The 13159-nt window shown below is 49.3% G+C and overlaps 1 protein-coding gene and 1 long non-coding RNA gene across 2 annotated transcripts in view; one reads left to right on the forward strand and one right to left on the reverse strand.

Moving 5' to 3' along the window:
- Positions 1-13159, forward strand: part of ATP13A5 (ATPase 13A5) — a 46283-nt gene that overhangs the window by 29685 nt on the left and 3439 nt on the right. Inside the window, exons 17-27 of the mRNA XM_068145657.1 lie at positions 554-671; positions 1272-1396; positions 1924-2087; positions 3003-3119; positions 3915-3994; positions 4886-4928; positions 6201-6310; positions 9292-9388; positions 10427-10499; positions 11421-11595; positions 11867-12057. Coding sequence (XP_068001758.1) covers positions 554-671; positions 1272-1396; positions 1924-2087; positions 3003-3119; positions 3915-3994; positions 4886-4928; positions 6201-6310; positions 9292-9388; positions 10427-10499; positions 11421-11595; positions 11867-12057 — 1293 coding nt within the window. The remainder of the gene's footprint in view (positions 1-553; positions 672-1271; positions 1397-1923; positions 2088-3002; positions 3120-3914; positions 3995-4885; positions 4929-6200; positions 6311-9291; positions 9389-10426; positions 10500-11420; positions 11596-11866; positions 12058-13159) is intronic.
- On the reverse strand, positions 8064-9797 carry LOC137444655 (uncharacterized). The gene is made up of 3 exons (XR_010988202.1): positions 9642-9797; positions 8974-9067; positions 8064-8129 (listed from the first exon to the last, which is right to left on the reverse strand). It is a non-coding gene; the product is annotated as an uncharacterized lncRNA (long non-coding RNA).

Consider the following 13159-nt stretch of genomic DNA (forward strand, 5'->3'; position numbering starts at 1 on the left):
AATACCATTTCTTCAGTCACTCAGCATGCATGCATGCAGTGAAGCTCAGGGCAGAATTATGCAGTCAGTCACAGAATCACCAAGGTTGGAAGAGATCTCAAAGCTCATCGAGTCCAACCTGTCACCACAGACCTCCTGGCTAGACCATGGCACCAAGTGCCACATCCAATCCCCTCTTGAACACCTCCAGGGATGGGGACTCCACCACCTCCCTGGGCAGCACATTCCAATGGCTAACAACTCTCTCAGTGAAGAACTTTCTCCTCACCTCCAGCCTAACCTTCCCCTGGTGCAGTCATTTGCCCTCTGCCCAGTAATTCATTTTATCCCCCTGCACCTTAGCATGGATTCAGAAACTACACAACAGAAGCAGAGATTGGTTATTTGAAAAGTCAGTTACACAACCTTGGTACAAAACAAATGGCTTCTGTAAAAGGCCACAGGGCTGTAACTGAGACTGGAAAACAGTCCAAAAGCATTTAACCCTAGAAAAGCAGCCAGCAAGGATGGAATAGTCTGACCGTGACACTTTTTTTCTCTCTCCTGTAAACAGTCCCAGCTAATTTCTTAAAGGAGCTCAAGACATACACAAGTCAAGGCTTCAGAGTCATTGCTCTGGCCCATAAAGTGTTAAACCTAGGAAAGGATGTAGACATGAGCAACTTAGAGAGGTAAGGCATGATGACAAGCTGCTGGGATCACTGCAGGGTTGCTTTCTTATCTGCTTGTTACAGCCTGCCCCAGACCTTGCCCTCCTCTCCTGCTGAAGGAGGCCTGCTGGGAAGCTGGACCAGGTAGCATCTTCCTCAGCACATACAGCTCACACTGTCCATTGCCTGGTTTATCACTGCTCTTGCAAGGCTCACTGGGCTGAAATTCACAATCTGCTGTCAAAGGGTAATGAAAGCTGGTTGTGGTGCCTCTATATGGCAGAGGATTGGGGCTGCAGTAGAAATTCTGCAAGCCATAAGCGGTGGGCTTCAGCCAGACATTTCCTGCAGACCCCTGCCACTCTCTTTGCACACACATCTCCTTCACTGCTCCTTTCTAGAGACAGCAGTGTGGTGGATCAGGCTCTTGGCTGAAGCCATAGAAATGTTGGTACTTGCTGGGCACTGCTTGTTCTGCCCCCATGGCAGCTGTGTTCCCCTGTGGAGCAGGTGTGTTTCCCACCAAGCACAGCTTCCCTGCTGAGCAAAAACCTCTGGGAGAGTCTTGTTCTCTCTGCCATCCCCAGGAAAGAGCACATGTGTTTCTGTCCTTGCTCCAAGAGAGGAGGCAGAGTCTGGGCTGGAGTTCCTGGGTCTCCTGGTGATGGAGAACTGCTTGAAGCAGGAGACAAAGACTGTGCTCCAAGAGCTGGCTGCCGCCCGCATCAGGAGCGTCATGGTCACAGGTAAACCCCACACAGGAGAGAGTCATTCTCCAGCATCCTCCATTGCACATGACTGTCTTGTGAGTACCAGCCATGACATGTCTTCAGAGATATGATCCACACAGTGAGGGAGAAAGTCCTGTTCTGGTGTTTTCCAAAACCTTGAAGGCAGGATGTGCTGTTCCATGTTTTGGAACCCTCGAGTTCCCGGTGTCGAGATGTTTTACTGTGACAGGGGCAATGGATACAAACTGGAGCCAAGGAGGTTCAATCTGAACATGAGGGGAAACCTCTTTGCAGTGAGGGTGCTGGAGCAGGCTTCCCAGAGAGGTTGTGGAGTCTCCTTCCCTGGAGATATTCCAAACCCACCTGGCCAATGTGATCCTCTGCAAGCTGCTGTGGGTGCCCTTGTTTTAGCAGGAGGGTTGGACTAGGTGATCTCCAGAGGTCCCTTCCAACCCCTGTGATCCTGTGATCTACAGTCTCTGCCTGGGCTGCTGCTGTGCTATGGTAGATATCAGGAGCCTACCTCTCTACAATCTTTGCAGGGGACAACTTGCAGACAGCTGTCATGGTGGCCAGAAATGCAGGCATGATTCACACAGGCAGCAAAGTTATCCTTGTGGAAGCCGATGAACCAGAGGGCTCTGCTCCAGCTTCCATCACCTGGCGACTGGCTGAAGACTGCAAAGCAAACACAGCTGTTCCCAGTGTAAGCACAGCCAAGGATGGCTGCTTTAGAGTGCCAGGAGGAATTAATGGAGCTTTTAATGCAGAGGAACTGGCTCCTTTTTGGGGATTTGGAAGTAGCTCTGAGGAACAGAGAAAACCTTGGGGCTAATTCGTAGCAACGCCAGGGTATCTGGAGGTGTGGTATGGACCTGCTAGACAGAAACAATCCAATGGTTCTCTGCTCAGGACAACATGTGGAAAAACATGTGAAAGGCTGAGACCTGGGGCTGTTTAGTGTGGAGAGGAGAAGGGATCTAATCAATGTCTGTAAATATCTGAGGGCTGGGTGTCAGGAAGGAAGGAAGGGACAGCCTCTGCTCACTTGTGCCCTGTGACAGGGGGCAATGGATGGAATCTACAGCACAGGAGGCTCCACCTCAACATGAGGAGGAACTTCTTTACTGTAAGGGCCCCAGAGCACTGGAACAGGCTGCCCAGAGAGGTTGTGGAGTCTCCTTCTCTGGAGACTTTCAAGCCCCATCTGGATGTGTTCCTATATGACCTGTGCTGGATTCTCTGCTCCTGCTCTGGCAGGGGGTTGGACTCGAAGATCTCCAGAGGTCATCCTGTGATCCTGTGAACCACAGGGGTAACTGGCAAGGCTTTGCAGATGAAGTGGCCACTTCAGTCATGCTTGTAGTTTGCAGAGGTAATGCAATGACACCTATTGTTTTGTGTTACTATTTGCTGGGCCAAACCTCAGCATCTAAACCAGCAGCCTGTGGCTAACAGGGATTAGTTGTGCAGGGAAACACAACAAGAAAATCAAGTACTGCCAGGTGAAAGTTCTACAAAGGCATGCTGCTGAAGGCTGTGTCCCTGCTTGCCTGCTGGGAGGCTGACAAGGTGGCAAGTGATGACCTTGGTCTGAGAAGAAATGCTGTCTTATTTCTAGGAGGTATGTGCTGAGGAAAAGATCACCTTGGAAGGAGAAACCCCCAGCTTCCATTTTGCAATGAATGGAAAGTCCTATCAGGTTATTATGAAGCACTTCTACAGCTTGCTGCCAAAAGTAAGTCCAGAGGAAAACAAAGCACTTAGTTGCCCTCCCTGTTTTGTCAAGTGGCAGTGGTGTGCTGGCTGGGAAAGGGCTTTTTCTGTCTGGAGCTGTAATATTGTCATATATTTTGACAACTCCAGGTAGCCTCCCACTGTGCCTCAGGTTAAATCCCAAACAGCTTGCTTTCAGCATCTTCTAAGACCTCCAATGACAGGGCTGGCTGTGGTGCTGTGAGCAGCTGTGCAGTGGTTACTCCATGGTCACCTTCTCAATTTCAGTTTAATTAAAAACATCAACTTGATTCCCATGTGCCATTACCGTAGCTGGCAACGGCCTCTGCTCAGCAGCAGCAGCAGGAGCGTGAAACACCCACATCCAGCAGCAGAAATCTTCCACTCCTGTCACCCAGTCCACAAAAGAGCTGGTGCTCAGACAGATTTTATACTCTCTGGGCAGATTTTCAGGTAGGAGAAGGCTGAGGCTGAGCAGTGCTGTTGTTACTGTCATTAACCATCTGTCCTGCACTTGGGAAGCACTTCCAGTGCCTTGCTGCTCTGAAGGCTGCTGCAGAGCACGTAGGAGTTGCTGGCTTCTCAGCACTGCCCACAGAAGAGGCAAGGCACAAAAGCAGCATGTTAGAGGAAACCTGAACCCTAAGGCTAGCAAAACTATGAGAGGGCTTGGGAGGCAGGATTAGAGGGTTTTACAGATGTGGCAGGCACACATGAGGGGGGACTGATCCTGCCTTGGTCGAGTGCTGGAGACACAAATGCCTTGCCCAAGGCACTCCATTGCTCTTTCTTGCAGATACTGGTGAACGCCACTGTCTTTGCTAGGATGTCTCCTGGCCAGAAGTCCAGCCTTGTTGAGGAATTTCAGAAACTCAAGTAAGGCTCCCTTTTGGTTGGTTGGTTCTTTTGTTTGTTTGTTTGTTGTTGGTTTGGTTTGGTTTTGTTTTCCCCTTGAACCAAACCACTAACAAGATTTCTTTAAAGCGTAATTGCCCCATGACCATCTTCCAAACTCTCCCTTCCTCTACTCAACTCCTGTCTACATTCTTCTTGGCCACCTTCTGAGGTTAAAAACATTGGGGCAGACCCTTGTGTACACAGATAGTCCCCACACCCAGCAACTCCCTCCTGACCTGTCCTGGCTGCAGCCTTAGCGAGGCTGGAAGCAGCCTGACACATATGGGAGCAAGATTCTCCATCCAGTCCCCGAAGGATGGTTTCCTCCCCCAGGCAGGACTCACACTGACTCTAGCTAAGCATCACCAGGACATGATGCCTTTCTGAAGCAGAAACAGTTAGTTATTGGTTATGAGGGGTTTCCTCTGGGGATGAACTTCCCTGCCCTATCAGAGGGGCCTCATGTGTGGTGTTTCGAGAGCTGCTGTTTTATTTCAGACTACAAAGAGAGCTGAGCAGAAAATGCTGGTAAAAGCCAAGCTGCAGGCCCAGGAGCTGCTGCAAATGTGCACACCCTGCTCCCTGCCCATGGCTCCTGGAACCAGTGGGAAAACACTGTCTGGAACGAAGTGGCACTGTTCCATGTCCCCTTACAGCCTCATTCAAAACCTAACCCTAGTTTTGCCTGGTGCCCTTTGCCCCATCCTTTCCCCACATAGCACTTGCCCTCTGGAAACAGCCACTGCCTTCTCCAGGGCCAACATGAGTCCCTGCCCTGCAGCATCCACAGGAGCTAAGCCAGCAGGTGCTTGCACCACAGAGTCAATTACTTGCAAGGCTGATGTGGTTTTCTTCTTTCTCATCCATCAGTTACTGCGTGGCTATGTGTGGTGACGGCGCCAATGACTGTGGGGTATGTAGGAGCTCCTCTGCTGCTCTTGTTGGCCTTCCTCTCTTTCAGCCTAAGGAGTGCTGTGACAAGAGCCTGTCCAACATCACTTGTCAGTTCCCAAGTTAGCCCCTGGGTACACCCTGTCAGCCTGTCACTGCAGAGTACTCTCCACATGTATTGTTGTTTATGCTAACACACACAGCACGTTTGGGGCAACACTTTTGGGGCTACCCTCAGAAACAGGGGCAAGACACCTTGTCTCACACAGTTGTAAATGTGAGGGTCTTAGCCATAAAAACAAGAATTACTTATTAGAGTATTATAAACTATTCTATATTATAACCTATCCTGTAAATGATATACAACAGAATATTATGGTATGCTAACGAGAAAGATATTACCATAATATAAGTGAATAATAATACTATGATGATAGGTTAATGGGAAAGATGTCATCACAGCATAATTCATAACCTAGCCAGTAAGCTATGTACAATAGAATAGGATGATATGCTAATGAGAAAGATATTACCATAATATAATTGAATAGGACTGCTATGGTATGTTAATGAGAAAGGCATCAGCACAAGATAATTGATTCATGGCATATTTTAACAATAAAAGGGGTATCATGATGTCACTTGATAATGTGATGATATTTTAGCAATAAAGATGGCATCATAATATGAGGTAATAATAATATTATCATCTCTTAAGAATAGAATAGAATAGAATAGAATAGAATAGAATAGAATAGAATAGAATAGAATAGAATAGAATAGAATAGAGCAGGTTGGAAGAGACCTTCAAGATCATTGCATCCAACCAAATAAAGATGGTCAAATCATTTCCTTTAACAATAAGGCATTAGCCTGCTTTGCCCATAGCCTACACCTGATCACTGAACCAGAGGTGACAAGGCCAGGGAGCTCATAAGAGAGAAAGAAAAGAAATTTGAAGAGGAGGTAGAAAAGAATAGAAAGAGGATAAAATGGTAATTTACATCATTTGGGAGAGTGCTTAGGAGGAGAGGTGTGCAGAAACTCGAGTGTGGGAAACGGCATCCAGGGTGGTTCAAAGGATTTTAAGAGGTATAATAGGATTAAAGAAACAAAAGAAATATTTCAGCTCCAGGGGAGAGAAAATATCTGGAAAATGAGATCAGCTGGGCCACAGAATAGAGGAAGATCAATTACACAGGACACCTGAAGCAGCATTTGTAAAGCACCAGTGAGCACTGTGCGGGGTGGGAGGGATGGCTGATCCTCTGTCTTCTGGTTCCCGTGATTTCAGGCTCTGAAAACAGCCCATGCAGGGATATCGCTGTCAGAGCAGGAGGCATCTGTGGCCTCGCCTTTCACCTCCCAAATCCCCAACATCCAGTGCGTGCCAGAGCTGATCAGGTGAGTTTGCTGCCTGTGCCCTGGTGCGCTCATGGGGAGCCGCTGCCTGCTGTCAGCTAAGCCAGCAAGGCCACGAGTGGCTGTGCCCTGCTCTCAAAGATGCTGATAAACCAAACAATTGCTCAGTAACTATATAGAATATGTGGCTTGTTCTTCAAGACCAGGAATTTCATTAGTCACTCAGGGACAGAGGCTTAGCTCATGCATCAAAAATACTACATATGTGTTTTGGGTGCAGGCTGGAGCGGAGGAGGTTCCACGTGAGCATAAGGGGAAAGTTTTGACTGGGAGGGTGACAAAAGACTGGAACAGGCTGCCCAGAGAGGTTGTGGAGACATTCAAAACCTATCTGGATGCATTCCTCTGTGACCTGCTGTTTTGACTGGGATTAAATTGACGAGACAGGGAATGATAAAAACACAGTTATCTTTATTTTCCCCAACTCCCTGCCCCAAAATGATGCACAGAGTAGTTAGATTTAATTTACAGCTTCTATTCAGTCACAAATTCTACCAGGATGCTGATGGGCAACTTGAGTACAATGGAGAGAATTCAGAAAATGGAAAAGGCTAAGCCACAAAATAGCTTTATCCCACTTGGAAAATCAGAGGCAAGTCAGAACCTTAGGGAAAGTTGATGAGAATGCAGGTTCAGATGGGCAGAGTCCCACAGGATGGCATTCAGCAAGTCCAAGTGCCAGGTGCTGCACTTTGGCCACAACAACCCTATGCAGCTCTACAGGCTGGGGTCAGAGTGGCTGAGAGCTGCCAAACAGAAAGGGACCTGGGGGTGCTGATTGACAGCCACCTAAACATGAGCCAGTAGTGTGCCCAGGTGGCGAAGAAGGCCAATGGCATCCTGGCCTGCATCAGAAATAGTGTGGCCAGCAGGAGCAAAGAAGTCATTGTGCCCTGTACTCAGCACTGGTCAGGCCACACCTTGAGTCCTGTGTCCAGTTCTGGGCCCCTCAGTTTAAGAAGGACATTGAGAGACTTGAAGGTGTCCAGAGAAGGGCAACGAGGCTGGGGAGAGGCCTCGAGCACAGCCCTGTGAGGAGAGGCTGAGGGAGCTGGGGTTGCTTAGCCTGGAGAAGAGGAGGCTCAGGGGAGACCTTCTTGCTGTCTACAACTACCTGAAGGGAGGTTGTAGCCAGGAGGGGGTTGGTCTCTTCTGCCAGGCAACCAGCACCAGAACAAGAGGACACAGTCTCAAGCTGTGCCAGGGGAAGTTTAGGCTGGAAGTGAGGAGAAAGTTCTTCCCAGAAAGAGTAATTGGCCAATGGAACGTGCTGCCCAGGGAGGTCACCATCCCTGGAGGTGTTCAAGAGGGGACTGGATGTGGCACTTGGTGCTGTGGTTTAGTAGTCATGAGGTGTTGGGTGACAGGTTGGACTTGATGATCTTTGAGGTCTTTTCCAACCTGATTGATTCTATGATTGCTTCTATGATTGATTCTAGGTTGTACTCACAAGGAGGCAGCAGGAGTTTGGAGATAGCCCCTAGGTTTCTCTTTGGTGGCAGGCTCCAGAACTGCAAGTTTATAATCCAATGTGTGGATAATGCAGCACAAATCAAAAGGAAAAGGGCCCTGGAAAAAACCCAAAGTGTCCTCAGACACAGCTCCCACGAGGCACAGCTCCTGCAGCAGCACTGTCTGAGCAGTGCAAGGGAAGCTGCAGTGCCGGGCTCTGCCAGCCAGCAGCCGCAGGTGTACGGCAGGCAGGGTCGCTCCAGCAGCAGGCAGGGAGCAGGACCCCGGGGTAGGCAGCTCCACGGAGAAGCCAGGTCCCAGTGCTGATCTCTCCAATTTCGCCACGAATCTGGAGCGAGAGCAGAGCCAGTCCAAAATGGGAGCCAGAAATGAGAGCCAGAATCATGAGAGCCAAAATAATGAGAATCAAAATACTGAGCACTAAAGTGAGAGCACAAATCGCTTTCTGCTCACTCTGAGCTTTTCCTAGACAATGTGTCCAGTGCCAATATATACTGGACACGAAGAACCAAGCCAAGCACAGCTCCAAATCCCTGCACCGGCTTTCTCCCACGGGTGAACACATGTGAGGGACTTCAGCGGGAAGAAGGGAGCCTTTCACCTGTCCCCCCAAGCCCCCAGGCGAGAGGGGAAGGCAATTTCGTGCCTTTGTCTTTCCCCGTTCAAACTTCCGCTGATGGAGGTGGGGGAAGGGGGCTTTGGAGCACCCCTTAACACTCCACTCCTGTGGCGGTGAACAGATTTGTCTAGGAATTCAGAGTGATGAGTAATGACGCCCTGCAGTTCAGCGAGGGGTGTGTGCTGTTTGCAAGTCAGTATTTGCTATATACCAAACAAAATAAACCCTGTAACAGCTGCCCGAGGTGATCCTGCTCTGGCAGGGGGCTGGACTGGATAATCTTTTGAGGTCCCTTCCAACCCTTAGCGTTCTGTGATTCAGTGAAAATACAGCAGGAGGGGGTTTGAATTGGTTTTGATCCACAGATTCCAGGGCTGGGAGGATTTTTTGTGGGTTTAGGAGAGCACTGCCCGTGGTGTCTGATATGTTTGGAGCAGGTACAGCAGTAGAGCCACATGAAAGGGCAAGCATAACAGCGACCCCAGGATAGATTTGCTTGGCATTGCTTGAAAAAAATACACATCCATATGCTGCTCTGTGTGCAGACACTCACCTGTTTGTGTAGCAATGTGCTGGGCTCCCAGAACTGCTGAGGAAATTAGCAATGAAAAAGCACCAGCAGCTCAATCCAGGCATTGAAATTGTACCTGCAGAAGAAAACCAAAGAAATGAAACCTGGCAGGGGAAGGGGACCTCAGTGGCTCTGCAGTATCCTAAGGCAAATATATTTCTCTATGGAATTTGTCCTGTTTCCTGTGCTCCTTGAGAGATGCCAAACACAGATCCCAAAAGCTGAAACCATCTGTAGCACTAAACCTACAGCACTGAGGCTGTCAGCAGGGCTTCTAGCTTTGTTTTGTGTTTTGAGCAGGGAAGGTCGAGCTGCTTTGGTTGCTTCCTTCGGGGTGGTTAAATACCTGACCCTTTATGGCCTGATCCAGTTTGTTGGCACTGCTCTGCTCTTTTGGGTAAGTGGTTCATGCGTCTTTTATCAGTACACTGTGCTCACCACAGGTTTTCATCTCTAGTGGTATTACTCAGCAGGTAAGAAAAGGTATACAGGGCTTCAGAGAATAGCAGAGATGTCAAAAGCTGGGTAATTACCAGCATGGGGCAGATTGGTTGCAGGACACCTGGACTCGGGGAAAAAAAGCCTGGAGGTAAAACTTCACCTCTTCCAATAGAAGAAAGGGAATTAGAAGGGGGTTGAGTCCTGCCTACCTGGATGGTGGAGCAGCTACAACACAGGGACTTTGGCAGAGCAGCTGCCTCTCTCTGCTGGAAAAAAGGCTTGACAAAGGAGTGAGTGCTGGAGATGAAGAAGGGTAGTTAAAGAAGAATTGCCATGGTGTACCACCAGTGTGTGATGAGTCCTCTGAAACTGTAAAAATAGCAAAGAAAATTCATGTATGGATTTACTCCAGGCCACTTCTCTTGCCTCATTTCACACACACACATCCGTGCCCGGCCCCACGGATGGTGAAGGGCAGGAAGCAGAGTGAGCTGCTGTGAATCTGTGAGGCATGACAAACATGCACAGCTGGAGGGTCACCACATGGGGACAGCTTCCCTAGCCACTAATTTGGGCACACCAACTTTATCTGCGTCTCCACTACCCACAGACATCTCAAACCTGGCACAAAGTGAAACTCTGGCTGGCTGTGCTACTACTGTGGGCCAGGAGTGAACAGCCTGATGCAAGTGGTGCAAAAGGCACTGGTATCTGCCAAGAGGAGGGTGAAAGAGACATTCAAATGCCAAAATGCCCACAAATTGGCCAAAAGTACTACGAATGAACAAGAGGTTCTGTGGGACCAGGCTGAGAGCTGGCAAACTGGACTTGCTGGTCCTCACAGGGCTGCACCCAGGGCTGTGAGGCTGCTGTTGCTGGCATGACATTGCTCTGGAAGAGCACTGGGTGCTACAGTTTGTGCCATCAAAGCTGTCTTTGGTTCTCAGAGGGTGCTACTTTGTGGGGTTTTGTTTGTTTGTTTGTTTTGTTCTAGCAACTGCAAGTCTTTGGGAACTACCAGTATTTGATACAAGATGTCGTCATTACCCTTCTGGTTTGCCTGACAAGTAAGCACCTTGGGAAGCCAGCTCTGTCTCTTTCAGACTGCAAACACCTGACTTCATTTCCCAAGGAAAATCAAAACAAGGAGCCAAGTTCTGCTTGGCAGTGACATCATGACCACTGATGCTAAAACAACTCCTAGGGCCTAAGCTGTGAGATTTGTCTCACAGCTCATTGTGAAGAGAGCTGCAGAACTCTGTGCATAAGTGACAGGGTTTGGAGGTGAGACTCGACTAGAAAAGGAGCAGCTGCTCTGGTGACTGCTGGTGGGGCTCAGGGTAACTTTGGCTCCTGGCTCTCTTGTGTGCTCCCAGCATGGAACCTAGTGGCTCTTGGACTCCTGTGGAGAACCCCATGGATGGAATACTATTCCCCATCTTCTCTCTGTGTTTCCCTGAGAGTAGTGTTCATGTAAGGGTCTGGTGGGAAACAGCCTCTTCTCCAGGCTGAACAACCCCAGCTCCATCAGCCTGTCCTTGTAGCAGAAGTGCTCCAAGTCCCTGATCATTCTCATGGCTTCCTCTGGACCTGCTCACTCAGGTCCAGGTCCTTCCTACATTGAGGGCTCCAGACCTGTACACAATACTCCAGGTCAGGTCTCACCAGAGTGAAGTGGCAGAATCAACTCTCTGGATCCGCTGGCAATGCTGCTTTGGATACAGCACAGGATGTGATTTGCCTTCTGTGCTGCAAGCTCACACTGCTCATGTCCAGCTTCTCACCCATCAGCAACCCCAAGTCCTTTTCCTCAGGGGTGCTTTCTAACACCTCATCCTCCAGTCTGTATTGATAGTGAGGATTGTTCTGGCTCAGGTGCAGAACACTGAGTGGGAAGTCTTTGTGTGGCTCTGCTGGCCCAGCAAATGCAGAGGGATGGAAGGGGGCTGAGCTGCCTGGGACTGCAAATGCTTCTGATTTCTCTCCAGTGAGCTTGACTGAAGCCTATCCAACGCTGGCACCTTATCGGCCTCCAGGGCAGCTCATGTCTCCTCCACTGCTGCTCTCCATCATCCTCAATGTGTGCTTTACCCTTACCCTGCAAACCTGTGGCTTCCTCCTGGTGAAGCAGCAGCCCTGGTATGTAGAGCTGGGCAGCCAGAGGTGAGTCCCTGTTTTTTGTCTCTGATCTCCAGCTTGCAGATGGCATTGCTGATGTGTGCTGGGGACACTCCAGCCCTGCCAGGCCCAAATGAGACAATGCACACTCTAGAAAATTCAGCTGGTTTGGGTATGGGTGGGTTGGTGGGTTTTAAATGTTTGTTTTTCACTCCCATGGACAATACCTGATTATTATAGCAGGCTGGGGTGGAAAGAAGAGGGAATTGCTGTTTGCAGCAAGGGCAGGAACAAAATGCTTGCTGTTACCTTACAGACATTGCTCTCCAGGGAATCAGACTCTCTCCTCCACCAGCCCTGGGAAAAACAGTACCAGCAGCAGTGGCCAGAGCCCTGTCCTCAGTTATGAAGACACTACACTGTGGCCACTGTCTTCTGTCAACTGCATCATTGTGGCTTTTGTCTTTTCCAAGGGAAAGCCTTTCCGGAAGCCCATCTACACCAACTGTGAGTAAAGCTGGAGTAACACACTCTCTGCTGACTCCTGCTCCTGTCTCCTGCCTGACAGGAGAGGCTGTTAGGATTTTTCTTTACCCATACCAGTGGCTGGCATGTAAAATAGCAGTTGGTGTCTGTGAGCTCCTGCTTCTTCATTACAAAAGGGCTCAGTGAGCACTGCTTATGTTAGCTTCCTCCTTCAGATAGGAAGAGCTCACAGAGGGGCCTGCATGTGTGCTTTGCAGATGATGATGGGCTGGCTTTAGTGCAGAACTCTGTGTAATTGTGAACAGAGAGCACACGAGGATCAGGTGTATTTGTTTTGAAATCTGTCAAAAGGAATTCCTCTGAGTTTCACAGCCTTACTCTGCCTGGCTTCCATTCCTGCAGATAAGAAAGAGAGGCCCACGATAACATCACTCTCAAAATTCCTCTCACAATACACTTTCTTCTTCTGAGTTTTGCAGAGCTGATTTAGCCCTTTCAGCCATTGGCTGACTGATAGCTGCTTTGCAATCGTAGCTCATGGATGAGAGGGCAGGACTTTGCTTCATCTTGGCAGTTGATTTAGGTGTATTGTGAAAGGCCAGGTGCCAAACCTATTTCACACCTGCAGAAGACAGGTGAGACCAGACAGAAGCTGCCCTGCACGTAGCCAGGCTGAGATAGGGCAGAGCACTCTGTCAGCTGAGAAATCTGAACACTTTTCTGTGTTTTATCTGTTCTTGGGAACAATTCCTGGGAGGAAGCAAAAGGTCACTCACTCAGCCTTGTCCTTTCTCCTCCCTGGCAGTGAGAAGGCTGCCAGGAAGCTGTTGGGAGCTGCTGACCCAACCTGTCAGCTGGTCTTAAGGTACTCAGCTCCTTGCAATTGCCAGGAGTTTGACACCTCCAGACATCTGAGCCATTTGCCATCATTCTGTGGCCTCCAACTCCTTTGGAAGCCTGACAAACTCTTCCTGTGGAAGGCACAGGTATATCCCTCCTTTGCAACCTGTCAGTTGCAGAAGCAACTGGCCCTGCCCTGGAGCTCAGCCCAGGAGAACAAGCAGTCTCCTCTGCTGCCTGGGGTCCAGGCATGTGGCTGAGCAGGTAGAGGAGCAAGTGCAGG

The sequence above is a fragment of the Melanerpes formicivorus genome, unplaced genomic scaffold, assembly GCF_026170545.1.
Source record: "Melanerpes formicivorus ecotype bairdi unplaced genomic scaffold, bMelFor1.0.p_v2 SCAF_12, whole genome shotgun sequence".
Taxonomy (NCBI): Eukaryota; Metazoa; Chordata; class Aves; order Piciformes; family Picidae; genus Melanerpes; species Melanerpes formicivorus.